This window comes from Gastrolobium bilobum, unplaced genomic scaffold, assembly GCF_033153095.1.
Source record: "Gastrolobium bilobum isolate Gb01-03AN ecotype WA unplaced genomic scaffold, APGP_CSIRO_Gbil_v1 utg19093, whole genome shotgun sequence".
Taxonomy (NCBI): domain Eukaryota; kingdom Viridiplantae; phylum Streptophyta; class Magnoliopsida; order Fabales; family Fabaceae; genus Gastrolobium; species Gastrolobium bilobum.
In genome coordinates this window covers 93416-109855 of record NW_026900020.1, presented here as the reverse complement: position 1 = coordinate 109855, position 16440 = coordinate 93416, and the positions used below count along the sequence as shown (strand labels likewise).

The following is a 16440-nucleotide window of genomic DNA, read 5'->3' as shown; positions in this document are numbered from 1 at the left end:
AATGACATGTATTTAATAAAATGTAGCCAAAGTTTTTAAAATTTAAGAACTTATAGGATGATGCTAGGGGAAATGTTTCATTTTCGGAAGTTTTTCCCCCGTTCCAGCTTTCTACTATCAATAATTCTCCCATCCAAAGTTTCTTTATAATTCATAATTCTAATCATTCATCGAATTTCCCTTTTTCTAGAAATTTGAACCATGAAGAAACTATTGAACATCGATCCCTCCACACCAACATCCAAAGAGTTGATCTTAGACATGTCAAAAATCAAAGCGTAAGGCATGTAAAACAAGCACCACGTATAAGTTATCCAATATGTTTAACAAGCCCTAATGAGTGTCAACCTGCAAAAACATCTTCAATTACTCTACTACAGCCTGTGCCTGAGCAATAAAACTAGTCATGTCATGATCTTGTTGACAAAAGGGGGCCAATTTCTAGGCTGAGTCATACAATCGTTGAATATAATTGGCAAATAGATTGCGAGCCTTATTCCAAAAAGTGACACATGTCTTGAAGGTTTTACAATTGATTAAAATAGTAGGTTTTACAGATTGCCATAATAAAGCACACACTTGATAATCAAACCTCTCCCATTGACTCCGTTCTTCTGAAGAAATATAAGAAGCTGACTTTTCAAGATGATCAAAGAGACCCTGACCGAGAAACAAAATCTCAACATAGGATGACCAGGCTAGATAATTCTTAACATTTAATTTTTCAAAAGTGATTGTGGGGGTACCGGAGATAGCATATGAAATTGATGGGTTACGAACTAGATTGTTGTTTCTAGACATGTGAGGACCTTCAATCTCGAAGGAGATACTTGAACTTTGGGCCATACCTAGGTTAAAGGAAGGCTGACACATGAAGAGAGCAACAAGAATGTGCCTTCAAAGTCAAAAACTATGAAAATCAAAGACCCACTACCAAATCGGGTAAAAACTGGTGGCGGGCACAAATATTTGTAGAGGAAGCTCCAGCAAGTCAGGCATAATAGAAAGTGAGATAATACAATGCTGGCATGGCGGCGTATGAGTTGCCCAAGCTGGAAACAACATTGTTTGGGAGAAGGGTGAGATCCACGTGCAAACTAAACGTGAAGCGCGTGACGGCTCGTGACTAAGTTTCTGGCGGCGGCAACATGATGGAAGTTGACCAGTCGGTTGGTTCTCGATAGGTTAGGACTGTTCTGACTTTTCAGAATGGCTTGAGAAAACAATCATAGCCCCAATCCATATACATAAGATTTACAGCCACTAATAAAAAAGGAAACAATGAAACTATAAAATAAAAACAAACCTAATCAAATCAAGCCAGTTCATAATCTTAAAATATGAGATCTATTTTCTAATATAGAAGATATTATTCAACAATTCTCTCATAACAAACAGATATTGTGTGTTGTATTAAAAGCAAGAATTCACATTGTAAAGAATAATTCATACTATATCCAAATATCCCATGCATTCCCATGTCCCAACTTGTGCACCAGCACAATCACATAGAAACTTTTGACCGATGCAAATCCAGAAATTCAAACATGAAAGTATCAGTAATAATAATAATAACAACAATTACAAAATACGTTTTTCTGCCTGGATTAAAATATTACCTCAACCAGAGATCTCTGATAAGAATCAAAAGACTGTAAAGCACTTTGGCCTCTTTCAGTTGAAAGTATTCCCTGTAAATCCACAGCAATTAATTATATGAAAATCAAGGAATGCAGTATTTGCATTTAAGTAATTGCAAGAAAGATGCAAACTCCAAAGCAGATGACTATTAAACAATTAATAGTGCATTTTTATAAGTACTATACATCAAGTAATTAACTTTCAGTTTCAAAACAATAAATTACAATAACAGAGAAGAAGTTATTCAAATAAGACACAAACAGTGAAAGCACTTCACAAATGATTTGCCAAAAGGCATACAGCAATATATAGAATCAACATATAATTTAATTTTACATTTAAGTACAAGAATAGAATAAGAAATTTTTTTAATTATTATTGATGATTTTTGTCAAAGGCCAATAGACAGTTGGATAAACTTACGCGAAGAGTTTGTGATGCCATATCAACAATTTTCACAGAATCATCCATCAGATATTTCGTTAGAAATTTTATAAGGACAACCAAAAGTTCTTCAGAGATGCATGTGTCTATGCTGGAACTGATTTCCACTGCAATACTGATATCAATAGATTTACCAACACGAATATGACTACTCTGGCCAGGAAGATGGAAAACAACAGAATATGGGTCCCCTGCACCAACCTGCAGCAGTGCAGCCATAATGAAGGTTCTTAAAAAGAAGAAATACCAACTTGATAAGGGAAAACCAAATGTCTAAAAGCAGTGGCGGATCCAATAGATGTCAGGAAGGGCACAGTTTAACATGAGATATTAATTACTTAAATTTGTTTAAATGATGATAATTTTAAATGTAAATTGCATTTAACATTTAATTGTAGCTCTTTGTCTAATAATTATGTAAGATAATTTGGAACTAAAAAAGGTAGAAGATAACTATCGTGCAAACAAAGAGTGATCCTAGAGTCAACACCATTAATTCAATAAATTACAATTAGGCTCTGCAAGCTTCAAGATAAATAATTGTCGGTTAAATCAATGGCCAGCTTAGTTGTGATGTTTTATGTATGTATGACTGCAAATAAGAAGTAGGAAACAAAGTTAAGATGTAAAGACAAAGGTAAAAATTAGGAGGTACCCGTATAGGATGACACAAGTGGTATAAGCATGTGTCTCCCCGGGAAAGGACCCAAGTTCAATCCTTGGGACAAAAATTCTATGGGGGGAGAGCTTTACCCATTGCGTTCCTGTCCGTAGGGGAATGGGATCCTAGAACAGGCCATGCTTACCCATGACATGTGACAGTGATCACCCAAAACCTTTTCATCGTAAAAATTTTACCAGAAAAATAATAATAAATTAAGGAGGGGCACAATAAAGTATAAAAGGCATAAACATGTTAAACTGAAGTGTGATGTCAAAGGGAAAAAGATAAGCTGAGGAGGAGAACATGAAACTCCATCCCACACCTGGCTCTGCCACAGTATGAAAGTTATAAAATCAAAAAGTAAAAAAATTAATACCCTAGAAATGAAATCTGAAACCAATTCTCTAACACCGCCTGCATCATTTGAGCCACACAAGTGAACAAGTGTCCAGACTGCATCCACGATTTCATGATCACCATGCCAATATCTCTCGTTTAAATGACCTTCTGCTATCTGTCTTCTTTGAAAGGTTTCTCCAATCAGTAATTTATTATGCAACCCCTGGAGACTGAGGAAAACCAGATTCAAGAATCAAGCACCACACAAATTCTAAAGCAGTTTCACATCCCAAAATCAAATTGCAATATTGCTCATCTAATAATTCATTATATTTAAATTTATGTCCATTAATTCTCTCTCTCCTACCCTAGATAAACTGATGCACATACAGTACACAGATATTTCTATGAAATCAATGCTTGGAATTCAATTATATTCAAATAATAAATAACATCAGGCTATCATCATAGAAAACTATGAAAGATAACAACGCAGGAAAAAAGAAAATCACCCTGATAAAAGTAACCTTGGCGGAAGAAAGCAAGACTTCTTTACAAACTGAAAATGAACAATATACCAGATAACAGGTTAAAAGAGAATTAGCTTGAAACTTAATTTTTTACACCCACAAAAATGCAAAGGAAAATCAAAATTATTTGCCTTCAATAAGTGGTCACGTATAGAGTAAGTGTGGCATAATTCTTCATGGAACATCTTTATCTCATCAAAGATTTTTAATTCAGGGAATGATTCCAATTCCTGCAAGAAGTAAATTCCATACATCAACAAAGCATAATCAGAGTGGATCCCTGATACAACAGATAAATGTTGAATTGAAGAAACTCACTTTGACATAACCATACATAGATGGATCAGAATCTACAGTTAACATACGGAGCAGAGATAAAACTTGTGATGTAGTGCTATCACACAAATTTTTGGTTTTAGAAGGAATGCAACACGCCACCAACTTTGAAACAAGAAACTGTACGGAACATAAACTAGTAAATACAGGTTTAAATAGGAAATCAGAGGAATTGAGAACATTGCAAAAGTGACAATATGTACCTGGAGCTGTTCCCCAAGCATACTGCTGATATCTGCGGATGTACTCTCTTTAAAAAGTAGCAACAATGCAGAAAGTATATGACAGCATTGTTCATGTAAAGCATGACATCCAATCAATGGCCCAATCAAGTTCAAAAGATAACTGCATTTACTCAACATTTATGCAAATTAGAAGAGAAATAAACAGATCAAAACTTCAAACTTATCAACTCTAAAAGGAGACATTTAAAATTTGATAATGACACGTGCAAAATGAGTCAAATGGATTGACTCGGGACCTTTGGCACAACAGGCAGGTTGACAAATAGCATTCAATCCACACTGAGTGTGTGTGTGTGTGTGTGTGTCTGATACAAGAAGAGAAATTTATTTTTTATTCTATTCTGATGAGAAATCAGACAATTAAATCACGGGATTTAACTCTAGTTTCTTTTCTTTTCTGTTAAGATCATTGGCATATATATCCAATCCATTCGTGTATCATCTGAATAATAAATAATTTTCATATTCTTCAATCTATGATGGTATCAGAGCAGTTCCGATCGGCGACCACCTCTATTTCCACTAAAGCCATCCGAACGCCTTCTCTCTGATTCGATTGGCTTTAATTGCCAACATTTATTTGCTACCAGGTCCCGCTGTTTTTCTGTAAAGAACCAATTCAACCCTAAAGCTTAAGTTATTGGATGAGGCTACATTAATGGTATTATATTTCTCTAACACGCCCCCTCACATGATAGCTCATTAGGTTTGACGGGTGGATAATGCATCAAGCTTAGCCGATCTGTGTTAAGAAACTCCACAATATTTAATTATTAGAATGAGGGGGGGCGAAGATCGAATCCGTGACATTGAGGCTCTGATATCATGTAAAGAGCCAATTCAACACAAAAGCTTAAGCTATTGAGTGAGGCTACATGAATTATTTTATATTTCTCTAACATTTTCCTTCCTCTCCTAAATCCATCGGCCTTCATTGTCGGTTCCTCACGTCTATCAACCTTCTTTACTGGATTTCATTGTTCACTATCACTCGACTTTCCCATCAAAGAGGATGTTTCCAGCACAGTCACCATTGATGGAAGATGCATGGTCGCAATAGCATTGAGAACTAACAGAACATCCAGTCCGCATATAGGCTGAATGGAAAAAAATTATCTGAAGGGGTCACAACTCGTTCGCACAATACTGAAAGGAAAGGGAAGCTGGGTCATCTCGTGGGTACTCGACCTTAAGTCAGGAATCCCATGTCTGAAGAATGGGATGAAGAAGACTCAATGACTATGGCGTGGTTGAGGAATTCTTAGATGATACTTAAAATCAACCACACATGTATATGTCTGAATACTGCTTAAGGATTTCTTGGATGCAGTTGAGTAAACCTATACCACGGCCAAAAATGCTATTCAAGAATATGAGGTTAAGGTGAAAACAGCTCCTACGAAATAGGGAAACAAGACTGTTACATAGTATGTCCACCAAAGTCCTTGTGGATAAAAAAAATGTCTTGCTGATGTAGCAGTGCTAAAGGACTTCATCGAGCAAGATAGACTCTATCATTTTCTTGTTGGGCTCAATCTGGAGTTAGTTCAAGTGAGGATACTTCTTAGGAGATCAAAGGTTCCATCCTTTAACGAAGTGTGTCCATAATCCAAAGTGAAGGAGGAAAAGATGTAATCTTTTGAAGGACAAAAACCCAACCAGTCAAAGAGTCAAAACTATGATGACTTGTGGTGCACTTACTGCAACAAGGCATGCCATACCCGTCAAGGTTGCTAGAAGCTTCATCGAAAGCCACCAAGTCGAGAATGAGAATAGAAAAGAGAACAACCACGCCAATGCAACTACAATGTCACTGTAAAGAACCTTGGGATACATCACCCCAAAAGCTAGCTCAAAGGGTGGGAGTGCCCAAGACCTTATAAACTCTACATTAGTTGCACATACAACCAATGTGGGACTATATATCTCAACACGCCCCCTCACACGAGAGCCCATTGGGCTTGAAGAGTGGACAATGCAACAGGCCCAGCCTACCTGTGCTAAGAAACGCCACAAGAGAAAGTGGGAGGCGGCGAGGCTCTGATACCATGTAAAGAACCAATTCAACCCAAAAGCTTAAGCTATTGGGGGAGGCTACATTAATGGTTTTATATATCTCAACAGTCACAAAGTGAATCAACACCACCAAAACCCAGCAGTGTCAATCAAGAGGAAATTAAGAGGGTGAGATCATTTATAACTTGAGAAACTCTCATGTGCTTGTTCTTTGACATATTCAGATAAGTTGTCATTCTAATTGGATTAAATGCCTCGGGTAGAACCTTTACCAACATTTGAATTATGGATATAAGAACACAGGACCACTTGACCAACACATCAAGTATTATATATTTATATATTTATATATATATAGATATAGATAGATATATATATATATATAGAGAGAGAGAGAGAGTTAAGAGATTAATTAAAGTTGAAAAGTGAAGAGATTAGGGGCGCTAAGAAGCAAGGTGGGTTGTACTATCTGGTGCCAAAATCTTCTGCAAAGCATGCTAAGGATCACACCTTATTGACTCAGTCTTAGTCTACTGCCGAGTCTTTGATTTGGCTCCATCATAAATGCTTGGGGCATCCTCCATTTCATTTGCTTAAGTCTTTATTTCCATCATTATTTTTGTTTTACGAGTGCTTTCATTGTGATGTTTGTGAGTTTGCTAAACACCATCGTGTCTCTTTTCCTTCTAGTACCATTAAAAGTGTTGAGCCTTTTGATCTTATTCATTCTGATATTTGGGGTCCTTCTAAAGTTCCTCATGCATCTGGTAATAAATGATTTGTTTCTTTCATTAATGATTGCACTCGTGTAACCTGGGTTTATTTAATGCATGAAAAATCTGATGTACCATAGTTATTCTTTCGATTTTATAAAATGATTGAGACCCAATTTGGTAAAAGAATTAAAAGACTAAGGACCAACAATGGCACCAAATATGCCAATCAGCGTCTTTCCAAATTCTTCCAAGATCAAGGCTGAGAGGAACAATTGTCATCTTCTTGAAGTTGCTCGTGTTAGAATATTAGATATGATATGATTAGATTTGATTAGATATGATTGGATTCTGTCTTATCCGTAAATAGTCTGACTGTATTCTGACTGTATTAGGATTAGGTTTGGATTAGGTTTGGGCCTTACACTTAAGCCCATTAGGATCTCTATATATTGTAACTCCCTGACACAGATCAATACACAACGTATTCTTTTACATTTAACTTGGTATCAGAGCTTTTTCGCTCTGGGGATCCGCTTCCACTAAAACCCTAAGCCCACTGCTTAGGTGTTCTCTTCTACTTTACCGTGCATTCTTCCGGCGAGTTTCTCTCTAAGCCGTGTGTCTCTCCGGCTTGTTTCTTCAACTGTCAGAACCACTTCCCGCCGCCAACAACCGCCGCTCGTCACTGTTCAGGCCACCGGAACCACTTCCGGCCGCCAACAACCGCCGCTCGTCACTGTTCCGGCCACCAGAGCACTGTTCCGGCGAGTTTTCAGCCCAGACTACCTGCGATCAGGACCGTCTCATCCCGGCGACCAGTTCTGTGGTGGTCCGACCACCGTCGCGTCATCAACGCGCCTCCACGCGCCGTTCTTCTCCTCTGCGCGTGGTGCTCACGCGCCACCTTCAACCGGCGCGTGTGCACTGTTCCGGTGGATTTTTCCGGCCGTTCTTGGACAGAACTTCTCGCCTTTTTCTCCTCTTTCTGGATCTGTGCTTGGTTCTTTGTGGGTCTCACTTTAGACGTGTGGTTCTCCTTGATTGGATATCGTTTGCCTTCGTTTACGGCTTTTATATTTTTCTAATTTCTTGGCCACACAAGGTACTTTACATCAAACTACTTGTCCTCACACTCCACAACAAAATGGGGTGGCTGAACGTAAAAACAGACATCTCATTGAAACTGCACGTACCCTTCTTCTTCATATGCAGGTTCCCCTTCACTTCTGGGCAGATGCTGTACTCATCTCTTGTTTTCTCATCAATCGCATGCCCTCATCTGTGCTCAACAATGACATTCCTCATAACCTATTGCTTCCAGATGTTCCTCTTTATCCTCTAACTCCACATGTCTTTGGTTGTACTTGTTTTGTTCATGATCTCACTCCTGGTAAGGATAAGTTAACATCCAAAGCCTTTCAGTGTATCTTTCTTGGTTATTCTCGTCTTCAAAAGGGTTATCGTTGTTATTCTCCCGATCTTAAGCGTTACTTAGTTTCCGCTGATGTCACTTTTCTTGATCAACAACCCTTTAATTCTATTCCATCTCAGTTGTCACAGGTTGATCATGTTCTTCCTGTCCCTTTTCTTGACTTGTCTTTGCCAGCTGCAGGTGCTTCTATTCCAAATGAGCAACCTATTGCTTCTATACCTGAGGACCGTCCACTTCTCACCTATCAGCGTCGCAAAACTATGCCTCCTGTCGACTCGACTCTTGCTGACTCATCGCCCACTGCTGTTGCTTCTTCCTCTCCGGATCCTTCACCAGAGGCTCTTCCCATTGCTCAAAGAAAAGGTACTCGTACTACTCATAACCCTTATCCTCTTTATACTTTTTTGAGCTATGACCGTCTTTCTTCACCTCATTTCACCTTTGTTTCTAGTCTTTCTTCTATTTCTATTCCTAAGACCACAGGTGAAGCACTTTCCCATCCAGGGTGGCGCCAAGCGATGCTTGATGAGATGACTGCACTTCATTCCAATGGCACTTGGGACCTTGTTTCTGCTCCTCCACAGAAGTCTACAGTTGGTTGTCGCTGGGTGTTTACTGTGAAAGTTGGACCTGATGGCCATGTTGATCGACTCAAGGCCCGCCTAGTTGCAAAGGGTTTTACTCAAATATTCGGCCTTGATTATAGCGATACATTCTCTCCGGTCGCTAAGATGGCGTCCGTCCGCCTATTTCTTGCCCTTGCTGCTGTTCGTCACTGGCCACTCCTTCAACTTGACATCAAAAATGCCTTTCTTCATGGTGATTTACAAGAAGAAGTTTACATGGAGCAACCACCTGGTTTTGTTGCTCAGGGGGAGCCTGGGAAGGTGTGTCGTCTTCGAAAATCCTTATATGGTCTCAAGCAGTCTCCTCGAGCATGGTTCAGTCGCTTCAGTTCTGCTGTTCAGGAGTTTGGCCTAATTCGCAGTAAAGTTGACCACTCTGTGTTCTATAGGATCACATCTCCTGATAAGTGCATCTATTTGTTAGTCTATGTTGATGACATCATTCTCACCGGGAGTGATCAAGACGGAATCCATCAGTTAAAACAACATTTATTCAGTGCATTTCAAACAAAGGACCTTGGGAAGCTGCGTTACTTCTTGGGAATTGAGGTAGCACAATCTAGACAGGGCATTTCTATCTGTCAAAGGAAGTATGCCTTGGATATCCTAGAAGAGACTGGTATGTTGGCGTGTAAGCCAGTTGATACACCAATGGATCCTAATGTTAAGTTATTGCCCAGACAGGGGGAGCCGTTATCTGATCCTGGACGTTATCGAAGGCTGATTGGGAAGCTCAATTATCTTACTGTGACTAGGCCAGATATTTCTTTCGCTGTCAGTACGGCCAGTCAGTTCCTTGATTCCCCTTGTGATTCACATTGGGATGCTGCTGTGAGGATCCACCGATACATCAAAGGAGCACCAGGAAAAGGCTTGTTGTATTCGGATCAGGGAAATACAGAAATTTGTGGTTACTCAGATGCCGATTGGGCAGGATCACCCTCGGACAGACGCTCTACTTCTGGTTATTGTGTCTTCTTCGGAGGAAACTTAATCTCATGGAAAAGCAAGAAACAACCTGTTGTTTCCCGATCTAGTGCAGAAGCTGAGTATCGTGCAATGGCAAATACTACCTGTGAGTTGATCTGGTTAAAGCAGTTGATTCAGGAGCTTCATCTTTGTGAACAGAAACAACCCATGACACTCATCTGTGATAATCAAGCTGCGCTACATATATCCTCTAATCCTGTTTTTCATGAGAGGACCAAACATATAGAGATTGATTGTCACTTCATTCGGGAAAAGATTCAGTCAGGAGAAATCAAGACAGCTTTTGTCAACTCATCTAATCAACTAGCAGATGTTTTCACCAAAGCTCTTAGAGGTCCTCGGGTTGAATACATTTGTAACAAGCTTGGTGCTCATAATATATACGCACCAGCTTGAGGGGGAGTGTTAGAATATTAGATATGATATGATTAGATTTGATTAGATATGATTGGATTCTGTCTTATCCGTAAATAGTCTGACTGTATTCTGACTGTATTAGGATTAGGTTTGGGCCTTACACTTAAGCCCATTAGGATCTCTATATATTGTAACTCCCTGACACAGATCAATACACAACGTATTCTTTTACATTTAACTGCTCGTGCCTTACTTTTTCATAATCATGTACCCAAGTGCTACTGGAGAGATGCCATTCTTACTACAGCTTTCTTAATCAACCACTTGCCCTCTGGATCCTTGACAATGCAAGTCTTTTTCATTCAATAACTTCATTCTTTCCCTCTGTTCCCTCTATGCAGAGTCTTCAGCTATGAGTGGTTGGGTGTGTTGTCTTTGTCTATGTTCATAAACATCTTTGCAATAAGTTGGATCCTAGGACTCTCGAATGTATTTTCCTTTGTTATGCCCCTGATAAAAAAGGCTACAAGTGTTATCATCCTGCTAGTCGGAAATTCTGTCTCAATGGATGTCACATTTCATGAATCCAAGTCCTATTTCCCAATGGGTCCTTTTTATATTGAGTACCTCCAACTACCTCAACTACTTTAATAAATATACAACCACCAACTACATCAATAAATATACAACTACCAACTAAATATACAACTACCAACTACATCAATAAATACTATCTAGAATATTCTACATATTCTACACTCCCCCTCAAGTTGGGAGATATATACTGATCATTCCCAATTTGCTGATCAAATTCTCAAAGGTCGGCTTAAGTAATCCTTTGGTGAGGATATCTGCCATCTGTTCCTTGGTAGGTATATATGTCAAGCATACACTACCGTCTTCTAATTTCTCTTTGATAAAGTGACGATCAACTTCCACATGTTTTGTTCAGTCATGATGAACAGGATTTTGAGCAATGCTGGCAGCAGCCTTATTATCACAATATAATCTGATAGGTAGGGAATAAGAGATCTTCAACTCCTCCAGAACCCTTCGTAACCAAATTCCTTCACAAATACCATGTGCTAGAGCCCGAAATTCCGCTTCTGCACTGCTTCTTGCAACAACAGTTTGTTTCTTACTTCTCCAGGTCACAAGGTTTCCCCAGACATAAGTACAATATCCTGAAGTAGATCTTCGGTCCATTGCAGAGCCAGCCCAGTCTGCATCTGTATAGATTTAAATCATCCTTTTCTGCCCCTTTTTAAAGAAAATTCCTCCACCAGGGATATTTTTGTGGTATTTGAGAATTCTATAAACAACACTAAGGTGTTTTTCCTTATAAGAATACATTAATTGGCTAACCATGCTCACAGCAAAAGCAATATCAGGACGAGTGTGAGACAAATAGATTAATTTCCCCACTAGTCTCTGGTACTGCTCCCTATCAACATCTTCCCCGTCCTCAACTCCCATCTTGATATTAGCTTCAATTGGAGTCTCTGTCGGCTTGCACCCAAGCATACCTGTTTCTTGCAACAGGTCTAGAATGTATTTTTTCTGAGTTAAAGAAATTTCTTCCTTACTCCGAGCAATTTCCATGCCAAGGAAATATTTGAGAGATCCAAGATCTTTTAGTTCAAACTGGTCAGCTAAACATTTTTTTAAAAAGGTTATCTCCTTGCTATCATTACCAGTGACAATTATGTCATCAACATAAACGATCAGAATAGCAATTCTTCCTTTGTCGGAGTGTTTAAAAAATAAAGCGTGATCAGTCTGAGCTTGGGTGAACCCTCTTCCCTTAACAGCTTGACTAAATTTCCCACACCATTCTCTGGGAAATTGTTTAAGTCCATAGAGAGACTTCTGCAACTTGCACACAAAACCATCCCCTTTTTCAAAACCAGGAGGTGGATCCATGTAAACTTCCTCATGTAGATCACCATTCAAGAAGGCATTCTTAACATCTAACTGTTGCAATGGCCAATCAAGGTTGGCGACAAGAGATAGCAAAACGCAAATAGTGTTAAGTTTGGGAACAGGAGCAAATGTCTCCTGATAATCTATCCCATGATTCTGAGTAAATCCCTTAGCAACTAATCTGGCCTTATACCTATTGATGCTATTGTCTGCATTGAATTTTATTGTGAACATTCACTTGCAACCAACAGTTTTCTTTCCTTTAGGTAATGTCACAAACTCCCATGTTCCATTTTTTGTAAGTGCATCCATTTCTTCTAATACTGCATTCCTCCATTTTGGGTCATCAAGTGCTTCTTGGATATTTTTGGGTATCCTGGAACTATCTAACATAGTGTTGAAAGCACAAAAACCTGGAGACAACTTTTCATATGAGATATAATGGGAAATAGGATGAGCAGTGCAAGATCTAGTACCTTTCCGAAGAGCAATAAGCATATCAATGTTGGTTGTACTAGTACATTCAAGTGGGTTGCTGGAACAAGGACTCGAGTCAGGATCCTGGCAGTTAGAGATGATGTGTTTTGCGCCTGCTGTAAAATTTTCCCCATTTACCAGGAGGATCATTAAATTCAGGTATAGTTGCTCCCCCTGTTTCCTTCCCAATAACTCCCCCTGTTTCCAAAGGCCAAGGTAAGACAGAGGCATCATTTGGTTTACTAGGCTTATCTTCATTCGTACCAATACCAAAAGAGAAGTCGGGGAAAAAAAAGATTGTTTCTCATAAAAGGTAACATCCATGGAAACAAAAACCTTACGGAGAGAAGGTGAGTAACACTTATAACATTTTTGATTAGGGGAATATCCTATGAAGACACATATGATGGATTTAGGGTCAAGTTTGGACCTTTGATGTGGAGGAATATGCACAAAAATCAGACAGCCAAATATCTTGGGAAGAAGAGAAGAAAGATCATTGAAAGAAGGAAAAGATTTAGTAAGGCAGGATAAAGCAGAATGAAAATGTAGAACCCGAGAAGGCATCCGATTAATAAGATAAGAGGCTGTCAAGATGGCTTCCCCCCACAGATATGTAGGGACATGCATTGTGAATAAGAGAGCTCGAGCAACTTCAATTAGATGTCTATTTTTCCCATCAGCTGTTCTTATTCGTGACGGGTGATAGTAAGGGGTATAGGAGAAAAATAAGGTTGTATTACCTGTCATGTGATCGGAGGCCCCTGAATCAAGGATCCAACGATTACTACGTTCAACATAGAATGCCAAACCTTTTTGAGCAACATCACTAGTTGCCTCGGCAGGTTGAGATATCAGTTTCTGAAATTGCTCATACTGAGCCTTAGAGAGGAAAACACCATCAAGGTTTGAAGGGACATGAGACACCTCTCCTTTATCTTCGGAAGATACTTGATTAGCAGGATTCTTGTTCTGTCCTTTTGGTTTCCAGTTTGGTGGTTTTCCATGAATTTCCCAACACTTTTCACGGGTGTGACCACCCTTATTGCAATGAGAACACCAACGGTCAGAACGTTTTGAGTCCCCAGAAGGACGAACAGTATTCTTTGCTATAAGGGCAGACCCATCAGAGGACTGAGAGTCCTTATCACCCAACATTACTCTTCGGCGAAGCTTCTCCCTTCGTACTTCAGAAAAAGCAGTAGCAAGGGAAGGTAATGGGTTTTGCCCCAAAATTCTTCCACAAACATCATCCAGATCAGAATTAAGGCCAGCAAGAAAATCATAGAGACAGCCTTTTCTCTATATAATTTTTGAACCTTGCATTAACTTCTAAACCTTGAAGGTCTGCTTTATCATAAAGATCCAACTCTTGCCACAGTGTTTTTAGAGCAAGGAAGTATTCAGTAACAGTCATCCCTCCTTGGCGTAATTATTTCACCTTGGTGTTGAGATCAAAAGCCTGAGATGCATTGCCCAGGTCAGAGTAATATTCTTTAACAGCTTCCCAAATTTCTTGAGCTGTATCAAGAAATAAATAAGTTTGACTGATATCTGGTTCCATAGAATTAGTCAGCCATGTCATGACTAAAGCATTTTCAGTCACCCAAGGATCATAACCAGGTTCACGTTCTGCTGGTTTTACCTTTTTTCCATCAAGATACCCCATCTTCCCTTTAGCCTGGATAAACAACTTAACAGATTGACACCATTGCACATAGTTCCTACCGTTTAAACGGTGACTGGTGATCTGCATTGTTGGGTTGTCTACAGAAGACGAAGAGTTGGGAAGGGGTGAGGTTCCAGACGAAATTTCAGAATTTTCAGCATCCATGGCTTTCTAACAGGTACCCAGAAAAAAAGTTCCTCCATATACGATTTTGACCCTCAAAACAGGAAGAGGGTTGCTCGCCAAACTCAATGAATGAGAGCAATCTCGGCCACAGTGAAACAGTAATTACTACAGTAATGAACAGTACTGCTACGGGTCTTCTGTGGTCTGGCTCGGAATTTTGTTCTGAACCTAATGGTGGCCTTGGTTTCGTGGTTGGAGGTGTCTTGGTAAGGATTCTGGCTTGGGCAGTGGCTAAAACGAAAAAAAGGAATAGAAAAATGACTTAAAAATAAATCAGAACGAGGAAGAGACTAGAATATAACTAGCTCTTGATACCATGAAGAAAAGAAGAAGTGGAAGAAGTGTTTTGTCTGAATAATACTTTCTTGATTCATTGAGAGACCCAATGAGTACATCCAACTACCTCAATTACTTTAATAAATATACAACCACCAACTACATCAATAAATATACAACTACCAACTAAATATACAATTACCAACTACATCAATAAATACTAACTAGAATATTCTACATATTCTACACACATCAAAGACCAATATGACATAACACTCCTTCAAATATTCAAACCATGTACAGAGTATGAGCATGGGTTGATTGTCACAAGTTCATCAATTATAAATCAAAATTTCTTGTTACTTACAAGACATGTCACTTGCAAGACATAATTTCAAACTAGTAAGATTTGCCATGACAAGGACAAGTCTGGCAACCAGTTCAGTTTAAGTCCTTGACCACTTGAAAAGTACTATTTGGACAACGACAAGGTTTTGGATTCCAATAAGGTAAAGTTTTTCCCCGTTTCAAAACATGACAAAGGTTTGAGCATTATCAACATCAACAACAATAACACCTTTATCCCAAACTAGTTGGGGTTGGTGGTAGGTGAACCCAAAAGAAAAACACGAAAAGTTTGAGAAAAAAAGGAAAAAGAAGAACACATAAATAAATAAATAAGAGAAAAAAAGGAAGAAAGACAAAACCCAAAATAAAGGTTTGAGCATCATATCTAAATCAAAATTTCCACTTTCCCACCATGCTGATGAGATAAAAATAACGTTAGGAAACTAATATTAGAGGCAAATGTATCCAAGAAAGTTTAGCACATATATAAGTTGGCACTTCATTCACTTTAACAAATGCAGGAATAAACAAATGATAATTATCTAATCAAGCATGCACCCTAGATTTCTTGTGTACAATGTCGTTTAAGTATGTAATACATAAAATCACGACCCATAAAACTTACTTGGAAGTGCTTAAAACAGCAGCTCTCTTTCCAAGAATACTAATAAGCACCTCAATTCCGGCCAATCGGTGGCACTTATGCCTGTAATGAGATGCTGCCGCAATTTTATAATGAATTTCTACCAAAAACTGCCAATTACAAAATAATTGAATTCATTAGAAACACCAAGCCAAGAATAAAAAGAAAATGATAGGTAAGGAAAGGATATCTAAGTGGTGTCGTCGAGTTTTATGTCATAAAAATTTACCATGAAAGTTCTATCAGGGCGAAATATGTTGATCCTATCAATAACAGCAGCACTTGTACGATTATCATCCCTACATCTCAATTAATTACATATTATATAACAAGATATAAACACCAATTGAAACAGAAGAATCACACTGAGGCAGAGAAGATAACTCACAAGTCCAGAAATCCATCAACAATTGTTTGAATTGCAAGTGCCACTGCATCCTTGGAAAAGAAAGGGACTACAGGATAAGATGAACAAGAGGACAGAGATAAAATACAGCTCACGATAGAGACCTAAAAGTACAAAAAGAAGCAGAATAAAATGTTAAACTTACAGAAAAATGTCTCCATAAACAAATTCAGTTA

At 38.7% G+C, this 16440-nt stretch overlaps 1 protein-coding gene across 1 annotated transcript in view; it reads right to left on the bottom strand.

The window, feature by feature from the left end:
• Positions 1-16440, bottom strand: part of LOC133294882 (serine/threonine-protein kinase ATM-like) — a 90833-nt gene that overhangs the window by 14071 nt on the left and 60322 nt on the right. Inside the window, exons 32-41 of the mRNA XM_061493639.1 lie at positions 16247-16368; positions 16088-16157; positions 15841-15968; positions 4158-4299; positions 3937-4074; positions 3750-3848; positions 3601-3647; positions 3126-3318; positions 2065-2286; positions 1620-1691 (exon numbers count right to left, since the gene is read on the bottom strand). Coding sequence (XP_061349623.1) covers positions 1620-1691; positions 2065-2286; positions 3126-3318; positions 3601-3647; positions 3750-3848; positions 3937-4074; positions 4158-4299; positions 15841-15968; positions 16088-16157; positions 16247-16368 — 1233 coding nt within the window. The remainder of the gene's footprint in view (positions 1-1619; positions 1692-2064; positions 2287-3125; positions 3319-3600; positions 3648-3749; positions 3849-3936; positions 4075-4157; positions 4300-15840; positions 15969-16087; positions 16158-16246; positions 16369-16440) is intronic.